This window comes from Lotus japonicus, chromosome 6 (genome assembly GCF_012489685.1).
Source record: "Lotus japonicus ecotype B-129 chromosome 6, LjGifu_v1.2".
NCBI classification, from domain to species: domain Eukaryota; kingdom Viridiplantae; phylum Streptophyta; class Magnoliopsida; order Fabales; family Fabaceae; genus Lotus; species Lotus japonicus.
The window spans coordinates 66,997,088-67,016,845 of record NC_080046.1 but is presented as its reverse complement, the minus strand read 5'-3'; the positions used below and the strand labels follow the sequence as shown (position 1 = coordinate 67,016,845).

At 40.3% G+C, this 19,758-nt stretch overlaps 4 protein-coding genes across 5 annotated transcripts; 2 read left to right on the top strand and 2 right to left on the bottom strand.

Annotated features, from left to right (window-relative positions):
• The first annotated feature begins 1,563 nt into the window (after positions 1-1,563).
• Positions 1,564-4,989, top strand: LOC130724691 (partner of Y14 and mago). Of its 2 annotated transcripts, none has more exons than XM_057575974.1 (4): positions 1,564-1,845; positions 1,935-2,054; positions 2,358-2,588; positions 4,676-4,989. In XM_057575974.1, the coding sequence occupies exons 1-4, from the start codon at positions 1,645-1,647 to the stop codon at positions 4,796-4,798; spliced, it is 675 nt and encodes a 224-aa protein (XP_057431957.1). In that variant the 5' UTR covers positions 1,564-1,644; the 3' UTR covers positions 4,799-4,989. The 2 variants fall into 2 exon arrangements, with proteins under 2 accessions (XP_057431957.1, XP_057431958.1); XM_057575975.1 differs by having other exon boundaries at positions 1,566-1,824.
• Positions 4,990-5,615: 626 nt separating this feature from the next.
• LOC130725818 (F-box/kelch-repeat protein At3g23880-like) lies at positions 5,616-6,940 on the bottom strand. The gene is made up of 2 exons (XM_057577007.1): positions 6,431-6,940; positions 5,616-6,209 (listed from the first exon to the last, which is right to left on the bottom strand). Exons 1-2 carry the CDS (start codon positions 6,938-6,940, stop codon positions 5,616-5,618), a joined length of 1,104 nt encoding a protein of 367 aa, XP_057432990.1.
• A 6,903-nt stretch (positions 6,941-13,843) lies between these two features.
• On the bottom strand, positions 13,844-16,113 carry LOC130726133 (uncharacterized). The gene is made up of 7 exons (XM_057577362.1): positions 15,961-16,113; positions 15,607-15,863; positions 15,461-15,519; positions 15,076-15,136; positions 14,855-14,945; positions 14,703-14,779; positions 13,844-14,231 (listed from the first exon to the last, which is right to left on the bottom strand). The coding sequence occupies exons 1-7, from the start codon at positions 15,986-15,988 to the stop codon at positions 14,115-14,117; spliced, it is 690 nt and encodes a 229-aa protein (XP_057433345.1). The 5' UTR covers positions 15,989-16,113; the 3' UTR covers positions 13,844-14,114.
• A 1,294-nt stretch (positions 16,114-17,407) lies between these two features.
• Positions 17,408-18,273, top strand: LOC130726633 (uncharacterized). Its single transcript, XM_057577936.1, has one exon. It carries the CDS (start codon positions 17,510-17,512, stop codon positions 18,071-18,073), a length of 564 nt encoding a protein of 187 aa, XP_057433919.1. The 5' UTR covers positions 17,408-17,509; the 3' UTR covers positions 18,074-18,273.
• Positions 18,274-19,758: the final 1,485 nt, after the last annotated feature.

Sequence of the window (19,758 nt, the reverse complement as noted above, 5' to 3'; positions counted from 1 at the left end):
CTGTCACCGGGTAGCTGCAATATGGTAGCTGATGAAGACCCGTCTGCTCAATCAACTCTCGAACCCGCCTGTGACTGTCTGAATCACCATCACAAGCAAGGTTCCAAACCTTCCCCCCAGCTGTGGCCACCTTCAACTGTCGACGGTCCACATACCGCTCGTCTGTGCGTAGGAGTGCATGCCACGCCCAGGGAGCCTTGTGATCAGCATAATGGGTGAGGAGCGATAGCTCAACAGGCCCCCCCGGAAACGGCGGCAACCTCTGGATCAGGTCCTCCTCGCCACCCTGTGCCCCCTGCTCCCCCTGCTCTGGCGGCAGGACATCAGCATCAACAGTAGGCGGAGGAATACTATCCTCGTCAGATCCTCCCATGCCGGATGAGGCCTCGCCTGATGACTCCTCGCCGGAAGACTCCTCGCCTGAGGACTCCTCGCCTGAGGACTCCTCGCCTGAGGACTCCTCGCCTGATGACTCAACCATGGGAGAGGGCGGAGAAACAACTGTAGGTATCTCAACCGTGGGAGACGGCGGATAATCAACCAGAGGAACCTCAATCATGGGAGACGGCGGAGAAACAACTGGAGCTGAAGCCTCCACCGCCTGAGAGGTTGCAGCATGATCGCCGCGCCGGCTAGAAGCATGTAACCGCCGGTGTCTATCCTCAGTAGCCCCGACATCCTCACTAGAAGCATGAGACCTCTTTCTGTTCTTCATTCTCACTATATATTCAGAGCAAACATTCACTATATATACCATTTCAGCCATAGACAGAAACATGATGCAAGCAAATGGAAAATTCCTAGAATTTTATAAGTACATAGATGATAATCGGATCTTCTGTGGATTATGCATGCTTGGATCAACTTTTATTTTCCTAATAATCAATTATGGCATCTAGAAACTACTCACAAATGCTTTGGAAACCTTCTATAATTGATTCTGAACCCAGAATCAATTATAAGTGTTGGGTTTGGTTCTGAGATGAATACGGAAAACGTTTTTCCGTATTCAATACGGAAAACCATGTTCCATACTGAATACGGAAAACCATTTTCCATATTCAATACGGAAACCTGTGATCCGTATTTACCCAGAAACGCCATTAACGACAATGAGCTATCGGCCCTAAACCCAAACCACATTCAAGACATTTCAGCCAACAATACCTCTACACAAGCAACAATCGACTACCCTAGGGTTCAATGATTAACATAATTTCAAGTTAAATGGGGAAAATCCAAAAATCCTTACCTCTAGGTTTCAATTCTGAGAATGGGGTTGTGAAGAGCTTTGATGGAGATGATGGAACCTTTCAAGTACACGGTTCAAGCAAGGGGAGCGACAGAGATCGAAGGTTGAAGAGGGGAGAAGAGCTTGGCAAAATACGGAAATGGGTTTGAAATGGGTTTGAATAAACCCTTGCCGGTTTACATACTAATATAATACGGATATTAAACTTCCGTATTCAATACGGAAATGTGTCTTCCGTATTCTATTAAAGGGGGGCGCTCCAGTAATTTCCCCACTTTAAGTGGGGCGGGGAGCCCCATAGGGGGGCCCAAACCCAACTCCCGAAGTGAAGTGAAATTGAAGAGTGAAGTGAGAAAAACAAAAGGTGTCTGTTCTGTCTGAGCGAGAAGGCGATGGCGTGTAGTGGCAGCGAAGATCAAGCATCAGATCAGCTCAGCAAAACCCTAAAACAAGGCGAACGGATCCTCGCTCCGACCCGCCGACCCGACGGAACCCTCCGCAAGCCTATTCGCATCAGAGCCGGCTATGTCCCTCAAGAAGAAGTCGCTATTTATCATCCCAAACCTGCCCTCGTCAGTACACTTTGTTGGAATGTTGGATTCAATCATCTTTATTTCATAATGTTGCCTTGTACTTGTACTCACTCACTGTGAGTGAGTCTTTATTTTATTTGATGATGCAGGAGTTTAAGAAGGAGATGGCCTCACATTCTGGACCTCCAGGTTATGACCCTGAATTGGAACCAAAACCAAGGACCAAAGCAGGCAAGAGGAATGAAAGAAAGAAGGAAAAACGGCTTCAGGTATATCCTGCAACATTTACATTAGCAAGTATTTAGCTATGGTAAAGTGTATTAGGTACAACCAACAAGGTGTTGTTGGTCTAGTAGTAATAACTATAAGCTAGTTAGTTAGACAGCATAAGGATGAGAACACAAGTTCGAATACCAGAAAAGGCATTTGTTGGGAGGGACAGCTACAGTTTCCCGAATGAGTAGGGTATATAGGTAGATTAAATTGTATTCCATTGTTGTGACAATAGAGAATTTAGTTACTCGAGCTGCTTATATTCAAGCTTTTGTTGCGTGTTTTTTGACTTCTTGCAGGCTGCCCTTGATAAGGACTCAAATGTAGCTCAAGATAGTGGCGAGCAAGAAACATTAGCAACCGTTGAGAATTCAAGTCATTCATCAGAGCCTGTCCATTCATTAACAACTCAGATGAATGAGCTAGCTGTTTCTGGAGATTCCTCCATTGTTACTCCTGCCGCCAATTCTGTTGACGGTTCTGAGTCAGGTCAAGATATAGAGAAAAGAATTCGAGCGCTGAAAAAGAAGGTAAACTTACTATTCTTTACGACTTTCTTCTGTTAGGAGTTTTAGCCTGATTTATCTGTTCAACACGCATGCATGTGATGAAGATTTTGAAACATTTGTTATTTTTTAGCTAATAAGAACCGTGTCTCTGATGAAGTTACTTTTAGTAAATATGACAGGTCATCTGTTCTGCATCTCCATATACCTTGAATGGTCCTCTTTTTCTCTGTTTTCCATTAAGCTTCTTATGAACTTAATAATGCAGCTATGATATAATATATGCATACAAGTCAATGCCTGAAATTGAATTATGTAGGGTCCAAGTGGGTAATGGAGAGTTAGGTCGATGATATAGACTAAATTTGCTTTAAAACGAAAACTGGAATTTAAGATTAGAAATTTTGCTAGTGCTGGTCAGGGATTAACTTTGGTCCGTTATCTTATGAACAATTGCATTGGTCGCTATTGCTTTCCTCCACGGTTATCTTAACATGGTATAGAGTTACGGGTCTGTATAGGGTGGACTGGAGGTAATTTGGTCTACCCGTAGACCACTGATTTAGCACCATTAGATATGAGATTCTTGGAATAGTCTTTAAATGAGCGGTTTGGATTGAATGGAAAATAAAAGGGTAAGAACGTAAATGCACACTGACATCTCTTTCACCTCTTCCCTGATTCCAAAACCCCAACATCTATCGTTTTCGTTTGACAACTCAGAAGTGGAAGCTGATCTCTGAATTCAGGATGATGGTCACGCAATATCGTCATCTATTTTTTAAAGAGAGGTGGGAGGTCCACGGTGGAGAAAACAGACGACAAATTGAGAGCGAGGGAAAAAGAATAGAAGAAAAGGAAACGGAGAAGGGGGAGAGGAAGGGGCTACAACAACTTGAGAGGACGGTAAGGCTTCCAGAACCGTGACCAGCAAGCTCACAGCAGAAGGATTGGTGGTTCGTGCTGCGGAGAGAAAGAGCAACTTGGTAGCTAGCAGTGGTGCTCAGGCAAGAAACAATGATGGCAAGATTGGGAAAATAGCACCTTTTCGTGGTAACTGCTGCCATGGAGTTTTGTAGTACTGAAGAAGGGAAAACAAGCAATAATGCAAGAAAGGAAGTAATAGGTCCATGGTGGACGAGGATGATGACGATGTGCCGGTAGTGGGCTTCTTGTAAGGTGTTCCGCCCAGAGGAGTTCTAAAGGCACCAATGGAGATGGTGATTTGATAGCCGCTTGTGGTCTGAGCATGTGAGAAAATCAAAGGGTTTCTAATGTGTTGATACTTGATCATACATTACCGAATATGTCCTTGACTCCTTGGTGCTCCCATGGACCAAAAATACTTTGGTCCACCCTCAAACATCCCTAGAATTACGTAAGGTGTTGCTATCTATCCACAGTTTCAATATCATTTATGATTGGCAACTTTGATTTCTATGGCTGCAAGGGTACACTAACCTAGGAGTCAATATGTTCTTGCCCTTACTTTGAAATGTGCATATTGCTGTCTAAACATGTCTAAACTCTGATCTCTCGCCAATTGATCTTGATGCTATTGATTGACTTCTGAATCCTGATTTATCAAGAACCTATGAAGTGAGAGTCCTGGCTTCAATCAAATATCACAAATGGGTAACAAGTAACAACTAACAAATATGTCTATGTTTAGCAAGAAGCCCAAATGAAATGTGTCACAATAGGCTTTAATTAAACTGTGGCCAATATTTTAATGGTTTTCTAGAGAGTAAATGGTCGGAGGGGATTTATGGTTCTATTCTGTTATTTATTTATTTAATAAATTTTGTTGAGTTCAATTTTCTATACTCAATCAAATATTAAACATTTAAGGTTATATATGTAATTAGAGTATTAGACTTATGGTTCTGTTCTAAACTCTAATAACCTGAAGCTACCTAACACCAAACATAGAACATTATTGTCATGTTCTGTTACGTTTTGTTATTTCCTGTTCAGTTCTGTTGTCAAACACCACCTTAGATGACTTTCAAAATGTAGTACATCTGTACATGTGTTTTAATTTTCTCCATCTTGCTGAAGAAATATCGAGGGTTCATGTAGTGCTTTTTCATTTTGACTATTGGTTGCAGATACGGCTTACAGAAGCCCTACAACAGAAAAGTGCAGAGCAAGATTTGAAGCCAGAGCAATTAGAGAAGCTAGCAAAACTGGATGATTGGCGTAAGGAGCTAAAACAGTTGGAGGATAAATAGCCTGAAACACCAGCTGCTTGAACAAAGTACTAGAATTAGCATGATAAGAATGTGTAGCTCTTAGATGTTTTCTCAATGTGATATTAACCATTTAATCCACAAGGATTTTTTCATCTTCTCATTTTTGTTTGCATTTTCACATTAGGATAACTTTTGATATTGAAGGAAAAAAAATTGACGTCTTAGCTTGATATTAGTGATGTTTTCTTCATGGGATATGAACTTTTCTTTTAATCCATGAAGGATGTTTTTCATTGTCACATTTTTTCTTGCATTTTTTCATTTTTTTTTCTTGCATTCTTTCTAAAGACCTGCAAAGGCTTGTGGCTGTATACTAGCTGTGCAAATAAGAAAAGAGCAATTGAGTACTCTGATGAAATCTGCAGTTGGCATTAGATTAAGGGAAACTTTTACATTGAAATTTAATATTTGTATAGCTGTCCTAATCCTTTTGAACTGCTCTGCTACTTTTCTTAATTATCCCTGTTGTTTAGCCTTTTTCTGCATTTAAGTATGGTAGATAAACTATTTTGAAAGAAATGTACAGTTTTGATAAGCGCAAAATAACTAACTATATTTAGGTTTAAAATTACGTTCTAAAAGTAATCATTTTTATCTAAGCATGTGGACAAATTATTATAAGTTTATAACTAGCATCATATTCTGCGACACTTTCAAGCACCAAAGAAGCTTAACTAAAATTAACAGCAGCCAATAAAGTCACCGAAAAATTAGTAAAGTTAAATAACAATAATCACTACAAAACATAATTAATCAGAAAAATAAACTGTCACCGATGAGCTTAATCTTAACAAGGTCAAGGTGAAATCAGACTCTCTACATAGTCATTGGCACCCAACCAAGATTTGTTGGGAAATTCAACATATTTCACGCTATTGTCACTTAGATTATATATTATAACCAATTTTCCATTTTTTTCGAGCGTAAAGATGTCTCCATCTCCAGACAAGCATATCAGCCATTGATGAAGCAGATCATATTGAAGATGCTTGTAACTAATATTCACCAAACGAGTCCAAGACTCTTGAACTCCAAACTCTCTCATTTTCCACACAATAAAGTGGGTTCTCTTGTGGTCATAAAAAAGGTAAAGACAATTTCCCGAAACCTGTATCTCAGCATGAGACACATCACTAGTACCCTCAGGTAATGACAATAACCGGTATTTCTCATCACGCATGTCAAGGGAAACAATCAGCAACTGTTGGAACTTGTTTGCTAACCAATTAACACAGTCACCTAAAGACGCTCCACATATATGATAAAACTCAAATGGGACGTCAGGGACGCTCAAAGTCTCTCTCCAACAACTATCACCAGTGCAATGAACAACTGTCACTTTTTCGGACACTCTATCATTAGGATGATAGAGAGACAATACCACCACAACCTAGCAAAAAGAGAAAATAATCAGTCTTAATTTGAAGAATAATAGATAAGTTGATAACATGAATGAATCAAAGTGGTATTATAATTTTAAATTTTACAATATTAAGGATTGCGCACGCAATTTAGAAAAAGAGGAAGACACGGCACGATCAAAAGTTACTTGATCCTGAGACATGAAACTGGAAGGATAATCTTGAAAAGGATATTGGGATTTCAACTTACCTTGTAAGTGTTACATGAAACATCATAGCCGAAGCCATAATTGAGAGCCCCGAATTTACCGTCTAAGGTTAAGGTTAAGGGTGGCGACATGTGGAACGTCAAGCGCGTGGCAGGGTTCCAGAGGCAGAAACATAACCTGCGACCATAACCACCAACTTGCAAACATACCAAGCCGTTAGATGATCCAATGACCTTTTCGAACTCGATGTCCTCGAAAGGGAGGAATCTATCTTGCTTGATAATGAATGACGGGTCCTCAAGCAAGCGAGTCACGAGGCACGGAATGAAGCAGCAGTCAGAGGAGCGTGGTTGTCTTGAGGTGAGGAGTACGTGGTTGTTTTTGGGCGATCTTCTGTCCAGTTGCAGTTTGACGAATGGTTTGTCGTTAGAGATGAGTGATTTCCATGACTTGCAAACGCACTTGAATCGTATGAGGCTCTTCACAGGAAGCCATGACAAGATTTCTATTAAGAGTTCGGAAGGGAGAACAAATTGGGGACAGATTTCCATGGTTGTGAGTGTTAGAATATTATTGAATTGTATTCCTATTGATACTTACAATGTATTTTACAAGTAAGAGTTACTAAACAATAAAATTTAAACAAATCTAAACCTAATTACATGTATAATTACATAGGTAAATAAATAAAGAATATTGTAACATAAATTCTATTATATTCTTGAGAGATGAAAAGTGACGGATCAATCCTAAATCCTAATATATGTACTCAATCTTCCACATCTTCAACAGATATTACGTACGGTTTTATTTATGGGCCTGCAACAGCTTGAATATATGTTAGCCCGCCCAATGTTTTTAGTTCAACCGTCAGATTCATCCTAGGATCCCAATTAAAATACTTTTTACGATTGGCAACTTTGATTTATATGACTGCAAGCCGCAAGGGTACACTAGCCTAAGTCAATATGCTTAAGGCAGTCTTTCATAGGAAAACTCTCACTTGGAAATATGTATATTGCTGCGTAAACATGTTTAAACTCTGATCTCTCGCCAATTCATCCTTGATGTTATGGACTTGTTTCTGAATTCTGATTTATCAAGAACCTATGAAGTGGGAGTTCAGGCCTCAATCAATATACCTTAAGTGGGTAACAAATATGTTTATGTTTAGCAAGAAGTCCAAATGAATATGTCTCACAATAGGCTTTAATTAATCTGTGGCCAATATTTTAATGGTTTTCTAGGGAGTATTTGGTCAGAGGGCATTTATGGTTCTGTTATTGTTTATATATCTGAAAAATATATTTTGTTAACTTCAATTTTCTATGCTCAATCAAATATGAAACATTTAATGTTATATAACGCTATATTATGCCCTGTTCAGTTCCGTTGTCAAGCCCACCTTCTATTATATTAAGGGATGACTTTCAAAATTTAGTACATGTATTTTAAATTTCTCCATCTTGCTGAAGAACTATAGAGGGTTCATATGGTGCTTTTCCATTTTGACTATTGGTTGCAGATACAACTTACAGAAGCTCTACAACAGAGAAGTGCAGAGCAATTAGAGAAGCTAGCAAAACGGGATGATTGGCGTAAGGAGCTAAAACAGTTGGAAGATAAATAGCCTTAAACACCCGCTACTTGAATAAAGTATTAGACTTAGCATATGATAAGACCTCTAAAACCATCTAATCATGAAAGAAACTTTTAATTGTCACGTTTTTTTTTTTTGAATTTTGATTTGATAACTATTGAAACTGAAGAAAATATTGACTTTATAGCCTATTTCAGTGCTGGCACCTACTTTATCTTTTAGTTTCTAACACAGCTCTATGCATGACAAACGATAAGTAAAGAATAGTCACACTGAGCTAACATCAAAGCTAAGCTTCTGTTAGGAACCAAATGATAAACTCAGAGAAATAAGCACAGCAAGGAATTAAAAGGGGAGAACTTGTATTAATTAGTAATATGGAATGAAGAATTACAGAGGAGAGGAAAGGGGATTCCTCTTCACTGACAAGAGCTAGGCTCCTACAGATTTGCAGCACAATGCAATCTGCTCTCTAACAATATGATTCTAACAGAATACCCTCCTCTCTTTCCTCACACTCCTTTTGATTACATGAATGATACTCTCTTTCCCCCACGTCACCCCTTGGCTAACTAACTATGAGTCATGCCACCCTTGACTCTTCTAGAATAAACTTTCCAAGCCTTGGGCCCTACTGGCCCATCAGCAATCATGGGCACATTGCCAGATTGTTGGAGACCCTGGACTCTATCAATGCCCCCTCCATGAACACTTGCCTTGTCCTCAAGGCAAAAAGAAGGAAACTGGCTTTGCATCATCTCAGCATCCTCCCAGGTAGCCTCCTCAGGTTGTTGTCCCTTCCACTGAATGAGAAGTTGCTTGGTGGATTGCCCTTGAAATTGAACTGACCTGGTTGCCAGAACTGCCAAGGGTTCAATAAGGAAACCACTTTCCCCTTCAAGGTCAGGGAGTTCTTCTCCTTCCTGGTAATTGCCTACAGCCTTCTTCAAAAGTGACACATGGAACACGGGATGCACCTTTGACCCTGGAGGTAATTTGAGTTGGTAAGCCACTGCCCCTACTCTAGCTACCACTGGATAAGGACCATAGTACCTAGCTGCAAGCTTAGCATGAATTCTTGTAACTACGGATTTCTGGCGGTGGGCCCTTAACTTAACAAAGACCCATTCTCCAATGCTAAAGCTTTTGTCACATCTTTTTCTGTCAGCAAACTGTTTCATCCTATCCTGAGCTCTAGTTAGCTGCTGCCTTAGCTGTCTTAAAGCCTCATCTCGCTCTAACAGCTCTTTTTGGACCGCTTCCACCCTGGTGTCACCTTGTATCCAGCGTGTAATAGTAGGGGGAGACCGTCCCATAAACCACCTCAAAAGGAGTCATACCCGTAGAAGCATGGAAGCAAGTATTATACCAATACTCTGCCCATGGAATCCAAGTGACCCAAGACTTGGGTTGATCAGCAATGAAACATCTCAAGTATGTTTCCAAACACCTGTTCACCACTTCAGATTGCCCATCAGACTCAGGATGGTAGGCTATACTCATCTTCAATTTAGTCCCTTGAAGCTTAAACAATTCTTTCCAGAAATTGCTTACAAATATAGGATCTCTGTCACTCACAATGGAAGAGGGCACTCCATGTAACCTAACTATTTCCTTCCCAAATACCTCTGCTATGCTTCTAGCTGTATAAGGGTGCTTGAGAGGAATAAAATGAGCATACTTTGATAACCTATCCACCACCACTAGAATTGCCTCATATCCTTTAGACTTAGGAAGGCCAGTGATGAAATCCATGGACAAATCTTCCCAAATTCGATCAGGAATGGGTAAGGGTTGAAGAAGACCACCCGGAGAGCTTGCAAGGTACTTTTGCCTCTGACACACATCACATTGCTTCACAAAATTCTGTACAGCAGCCTTCATACCTCTCCAATAGACATTAGCAGCCAATCTTCTATAAGTTCTATAGAATCCTGAATGTCCTCCTTGAGGTGTAGCATGAAATTCATTTAGCATAGTCTGAATCAAAGGAGAATGCCTTGGTAGAACCAACCTTCCTTCATACAACAAAATGCCATTGTCATAAGAATATCCCACAGAGCTTTCTTTCTTCTCTTGAACAGCCTTTATTATCAATTGCAACTCCTCATCCTGACTCACTTCCTCTTTCAAATCCTTCCCTGCCAACCAATCAACATGAGACCCCATCTAGTGCAATTCCATATTCTCATTCACCCTTGAAAGTGCATCAGCACCTTTGTTTAGTTTCCCTGGCTTGTAGCTAATTTCGAAGTCAAACCCAAGCAACTTGGCTGCCCAATTCTGTTGCTCCATGGTCACCACCTTCTGTTGAAGCAATTCCTTCAAACTTCTTTGGTCAGTGGTCACCTTAAAGTGCCTTCCCAGCAAATACGGTCTCCAGTGCTGAATTGCTAACCCCAAAGCCATCAACTCCTTCTCATATGCAGACTTAGCAAGATTTCTTACCCCTAATGCCTTGCTGAAATAGGCAATGGGTCGCTTGTCTTGCAGCAAGATTGCTCCTACTCCTACCCCTGAAGCATCACACTCAATAGTGAATTCTTTGGAAAAATCTGGTAAGGCCAGCACAGGTGAAGTAGTGAGTTTCTGTTTTAAAGTGTTAAAAGCCTCCTGAGCCTTGTTATTCCACTCAAACCCATTCTTCTTGGTCAATTCAGTCAAGGGTCTGGCTATTTTGCCATAATCTCTGATGAACTTCCTATAATATCCAGTGAGGCCCAAGAATCCTCTCACCCCTTTGACATTTCTAGGTGTAGGCCAACTAGTGACACTGTCCACCATGCTGGGATCAACTTCCACCCCTTTATCAGAAATTAAATGTCCCAGATACTCTACTCTCTCCTTGCCAAACAAACACTTTTTTTTATTAGCTACCAAGCCTTGCACTTGTAATATGTCTAAGACCTCTTGCAAATGCTCCAAGTGTGAAGACCAATCCTTGCTGTAGACCAATATGTCATCAAAAAACACCAACACTCTTTTTCTGAGAAGGTTTCTGAAAATCTCATTCATGAGGCTTTGAAAAGTGGATGGGGCATTCATGAGGCCAAATGGCATGACCAAATACTCGTAATGGCCCTCATGTGTCCTAAAGGCAGTCTTGTGTACATCTTCCTCTTTAACTCTTACTTGGTGGTAACCAGATTTAAGGTCTAGCTTGGAGAAATACTTAGCTCCATTAAGTTCATCCAGCAATTCCTCTATGATGGGGATTGGAAATTTGTCAGGTATGGTAGCTTTGTTCAATGCCCTGTAGTCCACACACATTCTCCAGCTTTGGTCCTTCTTCCTCACCAAGATCACAGGACTAGAGAAAGCACTAGTACTATGCCTTATAACTCCACCTTCTAACAACTCTTCAACTTGGCTCTCAATCTCATTTTTTTGGTGGTGAGGGTATCTATAGGGTCTTACATTCACAGGTCCTTCTCCCTTTTTGAGTGTGATAGCATGCTGCTTGTTTCTTTTTGGGGGTAATCCCTTGGGGTCTTGGAAGATCACTGAGTACTTGTCCAGAATTTCCTCCAACTCAGCCTGTTGGTCCCTTGTCACCCCACTATTAACTTGCTCCAGGTAAACTCTTTCTTTACCTAAGTACCCTGCGAATTCAGACCTACTCATCATAGTCTGAAGGGCCACTAGCAGACCATCTTGTTCGTCATGTCCCTGGAATGTGACCCACTTATGCCCTGACCAGAAACTCATTTTCTTTTTTTCCCAGTTGACTATCATATCTCCCAAGGTCCTGAGCCACTCAATGCCCAACACCATGTCCACATTTCCCAGCTCAAAGAGTTGTGCATCAACACATAAGGGGTGATCCCCAACGACCAACATCAAGCCCTGGCACTTCCCTTGAGTCCTTGCTCGAGACCCATCACCCAAGGTGATCCTCAAAGAAGGTGTGTCCAGGATTTCCTTCCCCAACTTGTGAACCAGTGAAGTGCTAATGAAATTGTGTGTTGCTCCACTGTCTATCAATATCACAATTGGGATTCCTTGAATGAATCCCAATAGTTTGATAGTTTGAGGTTTGTCCCTTGCCATTTGCCCCAACTGAAACAAGCTCATGGATCCCAGCTCACCATCCGACACCTCTTCCTCTTCATTGACTTCGACTGCTAACAGGTTGCCTCCTCCTTCAGAATCTTCTTCATCCTCCATGATCAAAACCCGCAATTGCTTGTCAGGACACTGGTGCATAGGATGGAAAGCTCCCCCGCACTTGAAACACAGACCTTTCTGCCTTCGCTCCATGAGTTCATTGTAAGAGAGGTGGGTAAAACCTCTATCCTTTGGATTTGGACGCTTTTTCTCTGGTTGGGCTGATTTGTCCCCTCGAGGCCCATTACCTCCGGAACGCGGGTTATTGTAGCCCGATCCATTATTGACCTCCTTGTTTCCCTTGACAAATACCCAGTCGGAGCCCCGACTGGTTCCTGACCCATGGCCCCGATTGCCTCCAAAGGATGGGCGGGTCGAGCGCGCATGACCCGGTCCATTATCGTGCATCGTCTCCCTCTCTACAGCTCGCGCGATCTGTAAGATCTTCATCCGACTCAAATCCGCCATCGTCACCATGCTCCGGACTCGTCCCCGGATTTCCCCCTTCAATCCATGAAGGAAGTAGCCCAAGAACTGCTTCTCAGGCAGGCGCGGAATCTGCGCCGTCAGGTACTCAAAGGCCGTGATGTATTCTTCCACGGTGCCCCGTTGTCGGAGCTCGGTGAGCTGCTCGTAGATGTCGCCGTCTCCCTGACCTCCGTAACGCTCCAGTAGCGCGCATTTGAGGCGATCCCAAGTCAGATTCTCATCTTCGCTGAGAAGCGAATTGAAAAAATGAATAGTTGGGCCTTCCATACAGAGTTGAGCCAGGCTGGTTCTCACCTCCGATGGAGTGTCTTGGACTCTGAAGTAGACTTCAGCCCTCGAAATCCACCCCGCAGGATCATCGCCATCAAACATAGGAAGTTCCACCTTCTTTGCTGATTGTCGAAACTCAGAAAGCACGTCTCCGGTGAGTCGGACCATGCTTCCCTTTCCCGATCCTGATCTCAGATCCGTTTCCTTCTCAGGGGTTGCGTTGTCGCCAGAGGAATCTCCATCGAGCCTTGCCTTGCCCATGGATTTCTCCAGCATCGCGATGAGCGTCTCCTGGTTACGCTCCATCGACGTCAAAGACGACTTGACTCCATAAAGCTCTGCTTCCAGCGTCGCGATTTTCGCCTCCATCTCTTTGTTCGCTCCTTTGTTCTGTTTCCTGGGTGGCATTCACTGGCCCTTCCTCGATTTGGTATCCGGCAGGTCGGACCAAATTGTTAGGAACCAAATGATAAACTCAGAGAAATAACCACAGCAAGGAATTAAGAGGGGAGAACTTGTATTAATTAGTAATATGGAATGAAGAATTACAGAGGAGAGGAAAGGGGATTCCTCTTCACTGACAAGAGCTAGGCTCCTACAGATTTGCAGCACAATGCAATCTGCTCTCTAACAATATGATTCTAACAGAATACCCCCCTCTCTTTCCTCACACTCCTTTTGATTACATGAATGATACTCTCTTTCCCCCACGTCACCCCTTGGCTAACTAACTATGAGTCATGCCACCCTTGACTCTTCTAGAATAAACTTTCCAAGCCTTGGGCCCTACTGGCCCATCAGCAATCATGGGCACATTGCCAGATTGTTGGAGACCCTGGACTCTATCAGCTTCTCAAACCAATACCAGCAATTTCAATATAGGCTAACAAAATTGGCTAAATTCACAACTAACGAAGACATTATTTTTTTCAGAATGAAATTGAAAGAAAGTTCCAGGAGCATGAAGGTTATTAATTTGATGCGAATATCAGCAGCAAAAAAAATAGCTAAACAAATTAAAAATGTAATCATAACAATTTGAATTTTTCATAAGTTACAGACAGGCTACATGCCACTTCCCAGTTGATCACTTGCCCTAGTACACGAAAGACTCACATTCATAAAATCCACTAAAAATACATTATCAGAAAATAGCCAGACACTACATAGCATTCTATGAGCAAACCAAGGCTGCCTCCTACGCAAAAAATTACATCCGCATCGAATCTTGTAATCTTCATCGTTTCAAAACAGGGTTACTATGAGCATTCAACATCTGAATCACCAGGTCCATCAATGTAAAGTTCAAAATCATCGGGAGTCCACCTGCAAACCAGGTGAAGTCGAAATGTAGCCATCTTGATTCCCAGCAAACGCTGCAAAGAACAGTCCGTGTCAGCCTCTTTAGAAAATTAATATCACAGTACAATAATTAGTGTCAATTACGAACACTTTGAACCTGTACTGGTAGGTTGTTACATCGACATATGATGGTATGAGATAAGTGAAGATGACAGGCATACTTATCACTAACCCACGTTATAATTGACTAAGGCCAGAGAGTTGGAAAAGAATATTGCAAATTTAAAGAGAAACAAAACCAAAAGCAACAATGTGATGCACTTTAAACTCTCTAGGAAAAAAAAATCAATGGTATCACTCACTACATAAAAGTTAAAGAAGGAAGGGGAAAAATGAATAATATAAGAGCTTTCTATCATTCACACTCCATGTGTGTGTTTTTTTTTTCAGACATAGCTGTGAAAAATAATGGTGATCGAGTAAAGTCTTCCTCAAAGTGGCATGACTTCAGGGTTTCAAACATTTAAGTAATAAAAAAAACTAACCAGTATGCGAGATGCCTCAGGTGACAAGGGCTTTCCCTCTTCACAAACAACAAAATCAGAAACAAGCTCCACAACACCTGTAAATTTTGACAACATCAATTATACATGTTCAATGGTGGCAGGTCAATTTAAACCATAATCACAAAATGTACCTTTATTTAACCGAACAGGCATCCCTTGCTTCCTGAGAAAAGGTTCCATCTCATGTGTAAACTGCTCTAAAGGACCCTCTTGGAGATCCACCTGAAACATTCATATAGTGGAAGTTTGAGTTTTATACACAGATTTCAAATTCATGCCATATGTATGTATGGTTTCTGTCAACAGGGCCTTTGTATGGAAGAAAAACTTAAAAATGAATTAGATTAAACACCTTTTCGGTGGCAATGCCTCCTGTTCTTGCAAAGTCATATTCCTCATATCCATTGAACAGCCTGCAAATGGCATCAACAAGATCAAGTTGGAGTCAGAGGAAGAAAATGGGACATCTAGAATGACATATATCATTAATGTTAATAAACTACTGAGTTAAGCACAACAATTGAATATCATATATCATATCACATAGTCTATAAGAATAAGACAATGATATAGACACATAACACAACACAAAGACATAGATGCTGCACAATTGAATAATAAATTTGCTCATTCCTGAGCATAACTAAATTTCAAGTCCATTTAAACTGCAAAGGAATAGCACTGCATAACCAAAAATCACCAATAAAACTACAAAATACTAGTTTTGCAAAGATTACCTTTCAACTTCTTCTTTAGACAAATTGGTAAAAAACATGCCAGAATCTCCGCGAAGCAACTAAAAGAGAAAAAACCAACAGAATATCATAAGTAAAAAATTAATTAAAACAAAAAACAATTTGTTGGGTAGGTAACATGTAACAACCTTTGAAACCTTATACAGGCGAGGTTTGATCTCATCAGAAGCAGAACGACCAAGAGCGACCTGCATGACTTTGTTGGAACCAAGGAAGAATCTGCTACTCGATTTCAATTGGTCCCTGAACTCCTTGAATTTGAGATTCCTCATGTTCTCGAAGGAGAACACGTACAACGAACTGTACTTTTCAGCTGCATCTCTAATCGCGTTCACTATTACCTCTTTGTGTTCTCTTCCCTTCTTCTTCGTCTTCGATAGTGTAACTGCAACAACAACAAAAACATCATTCTCTTAGTTTTTTCTGTGCTACAAATCAAAATTGGTTAGCGATTCATGTTCAGAGAATTGAAACACACAAACCTTGTTTATTCCGTTTCGATTTTGGCATTTTGAGGCTGCTTTGTGAGTTTCTCTTCTCTTGCTTTCTCTGTTGCGATTGAGTTGCAGCTCGTGTGTTTGTAGGGTTTTAGAGAAGACAAGAGGCTCGTGTTTGTATATTTAGGTTGGGTTCGGAAATGGGCTCTGCATACTAATGGGCTTTCACGATCTAATGTAAGGTTTTAACTTCTAAGTGCTTTTTGACCAAAAATACTTGTAAGTGGTTTTTTTGTTTTTGAAAAAAAAAATTACAAGGCATTCTAATTTCTTTGCCTAAAGAGTTAATATTAATCTTTAATTTTTATTTTTTTGGGGATGAATGAGAAAGATAAACACAGTATCTTAACACATATCTCTAGCCATAATGGGAACATGCCTTTAAGGAGGACATGTAAGACAGTGAGATCGATCGCATTTGAGCACAGTTAAAAAATAGCAAGGTGATTAGTTACTTCATTTGCATCTCTATAAATGTGACGAATCTGAACAATCCAATCATGAGACAAACTTCCGTGAAGCTCAAGAAACTAGCTTGCTGGATGATACTTGAACTCATCCACTAAAGAATCCACAATTTTCAATAAACCTACACGATTGGTGGAATAACTTGTGTGGTTAATACGAGTGGTGACAATATTGGTTGGCAAAGTGGGGTTGACTTAGCCCGCTATTCTGTCAAAATGCGGGTTGAGTTGTGATGTCTAACTTTTAGGATTTGCGTTCAAAGTCTCAACTCAACCCATAGTTTTGGCAAACTGATAGGTTGTTGGACTATGTACGATAACGCGTGTAGAAATTGAAACCATCTTCTTTATTCTAAAAGTTACGAGTCAATAAGAAAGTTTTATCCATGATAATATCAAACAAATATTTACATTTTTTGTTACAAAAAATAGTGACGGTAACTATAATTTCAATAACAACCGTCAAGTGTAGGTGTCAACGACTTCCACCAAATCACTAGTAAATATTATTTTTTCTTTGATAAACACTTACTTAATATTTTTAATATTACTAATACTAGATGTGTTGTACAATTATCAGTAAGAGTTTACTTCAGCCAATAATAATCAACCAACAATTACACATGATTATGTCATGTAATCGTGAAAAATTTAGATGAAACACAACCTACAAAAAAAGGTGAAATTATGTGTTGGTAGGCCGACCCAACCTAACACGCCATTAACCAGTCGAAATGTGAGTTAGGTTAAACTGGCTCACTTTTATAATTTAGGTCCAAAGTCCTAACCGAACTGCAAATAAGACAGACAGAATGGGCTGACCCAACTAGCCAAGCCCGTTTTGCAACCCTAGTTGATACCGGCTACTAAGATAACAAGTTAATATTTTAAAAAAATAATATAGATTTTAATATTTTAGAAGAAGAAATAATAGTTTAAGACCACCGTTCAGTTGATTTTTATCATTTGTTTTTCCCCCACCCTCCAATTGAGGATAAAATCAACACAACGAAAAACCCTAATTCCATTAAACCCTGTTGCTAGAGAGAAAGGGAGGAAGAAGAAAGATGAGGCCATTGGACGAGACGGAAACGAGCGTGGTGTTCGAGAAGCTCTTCAAATTCGTCGGCAACAACCTCAAGAACATCGTCGATAATCCTTCTCACGAAGGCCCCGATTCCACCCCTGGCCGCTACTGCTTCCGCCTCCACAAGAACAGGATCTTCTACGCCAGCGAGTCCCTCGTTAAGCGAGCCACCAACGTCGCTCGACCCAGCCTCGTTTCCCTCGGAATCTGCATCGGCAAGTACACTCACAGCGGCAGCTTCCACCTCACCGTTCAAGCCCTCAACCTGCTCGCTGCTAACGCCAAGCACAAGGTGTGGTTGAAACCCCAGTCTGAGATGTCGTTTCTGTATGGTAATCATGTTCTCAAGGGTGCTCTAGGTCGAATCACCGAGAATATTGCTGCTGGTGATGGGGTTGTTGTGTTTTCCATGGCTGATGTGCCTTTGGGATTTGGGATCGCTGCCAAGTCTACTCAGGATTGCAGGAAGTTGGACCCTAATGGGATTGTTGTGCTGCACCAAGGTGACATTGGAGAGTACTTGAGAATGGAAGATGAGCTTTGAAAGGTTTTTGGTTAGTGGGTTTTTGTTGTGTTCTGTTTAAGCATGATTGATGTGAAATTTTGTTACTTATTGCTGTGTGACAATGGTTATGATTACATGATTAATTAGAAAGTTGTTTTACTTTTTATATGCTTTATGTAAAATTCCTGAGGATTGGTTATGTTTTCTGATTTGATGAATGATTAGTAAAGTAGTTTTAACTTTTAAGCTTTCATTTATAAATGTTGGGGCAAAAACCTGAATGATTCTCCATGCATGAATCATGCATGGTTCTTTATGCATTTTGGAGAACATGTGTCATTTAAATGATGTACTTTGCCAATTAACTGTCAATTCTCTCAACTCAGGACATACAGAATATGTTGCTGTTGTTCCAATCCAAATTTATGAGTTGGCAAGTATCTTTTAATGCAAGAAAAGCCGTGTGTCATTCAATAAGAGTTAACACTTAACACCACTCTAATATCATCATTGCTCCATTGTCATGAGTTGTCTTCTTAGCTGCTTGCTTGTGTTGTATTCTTCTTTTCTTTTGGTTTGTGGAGGAAACAATGGCTCTGTTCTGATCAGCTGGATGTTCCTTTCAGTTAGCTTCAATGTTTCAGGTCTTGCTTTGGGAGCATATCTCCCTTGTGCTATGGCACATGTTGACACCATGCTTCTTTAATAGCTATAGCAAATGGTATATTATCTAATATATATATTTTTTCTAGATAGAATTATTCTGGTCACAGGTGGGCTGAATTATTGACTACAGCCTTTGTGTGAAAAGCCTCATATATTGGAAATGAAGTAATGAACTGCTAAATGCTCGCATGAGATGAGATAAATTTTACTCCATGAGTGTCCATTCCAATCCTAGATTTGGAAGCAGCTTCAAAGCATTGCCTAGTCTTTTCTCTAGCTGAGCCGTTTACAGCTCAACAGCAGAAGTCTCCTTTTAGATAATATTACCAAGTAGTGACCAATGGATATAATTAATTTAGTAGTTGTGAAGGTTGAGGAAGAGGCGGTTGTTGAAGAAGAGGAAGGTGGCATAGGGGGAATAAGTGCTTGTATCACCTATAAGGTTATGGCCCCGTTTGGAGGAGCTTATTTGAGCTTATCTGATAGCATAAGCTCTTATGTCAGTGTTTGGGAGAGCTTATGCAAACAGCTTATGACATACCATAAGCTGTTTTGAGCTTATTTTCATAAGTTATTCAGGATAGCTTATGAAAAAGAGCTTATGCTTATATGTAGTTTATTTTTAACTTATTTCGATAATAAATTTAAAATAGCTTATGAATAAGCGCTTATTACCGACATAAGCGCTTAATTAAGCTATGTTTCCACACGGGGCTATATCCCATTTCGAGCTTATTTTAATAAGTTTTTCTCATTCAAGCGATAAAAGCTATTGCGGTTTTTGTACCAAAGTAGTATACTTTAGTTTGGAAATTACAACTTTGTGATACTTTTTTATTTATTTACCAATCTAATATAAATTCAGTGGTGATTTTATTTATATTTTTTTAAAGAATTGCCAATAGCATTGGCGTTTTACTTTTGTTTTCGTTTTTTAAATAAATTGCCAACCATGCTGCTTTTTTTCTTATCTTTTAATTTTTATTTTTTTTGTTTTTTCTAGCAATCACCAACTATGTTGGTGTTTTTTTTTTAAAGCAAAATCTTTATTGAATAAG

Bases quoted from the DNA above. Each gene is read 5' to 3' on its own strand.
- LOC130726133 (XM_057577362.1), bottom strand. From the start codon at position 15,988: ATGCCAAAATCGAAACGGAATAAACAAG. The intron at 15,520-15,606 runs GTTGTTACATGT...TTTCTCTTTTAG, and splicing joins GCCTGTATAAGGTTTCAAAG to TTGCTTCGCGGAGATTCTGG. The intron at 14,780-14,854 runs GTACATTTTGTG...CAAAATTTACAG, and splicing joins GCCTGTTCGGTTAAATAAAG to GTGTTGTGGAGCTTGTTTCT.
- LOC130724691 (XM_057575974.1), top strand. From the start codon at position 1,645: ATGGCGTGTAGTGGCAGCGAAGATCAAGCATCAGATCAGCTCAGCAAA. The intron at 1,846-1,934 runs GTTGGATTCAAT...TTGATGATGCAG, and splicing joins TCAGTACACTTTGTTGGAAT to GAGTTTAAGAAGGAGATGGC. The intron at 2,589-4,675 runs GTAAACTTACTA...TATTGGTTGCAG, and splicing joins TTCGAGCGCTGAAAAAGAAG to ATACGGCTTACAGAAGCCCT.
- LOC130725818 (XM_057577007.1), bottom strand. From the start codon at position 6,940: ATGGAAATCTGTCCCCAATTTGTTCTCCCTTCCGAACTCTTAATAGAA. The intron at 6,210-6,430 runs GTAAGTTGAAAT...TCTTTTTGCTAG, and splicing joins TTTCATGTAACACTTACAAG to GTTGTGGTGGTATTGTCTCT.
- LOC130726633 (XM_057577936.1), top strand. From the start codon at position 17,510: ATGAGGCCATTGGACGAGACGGAAACGAGCGTGGTGTTCGAGAAGCTC.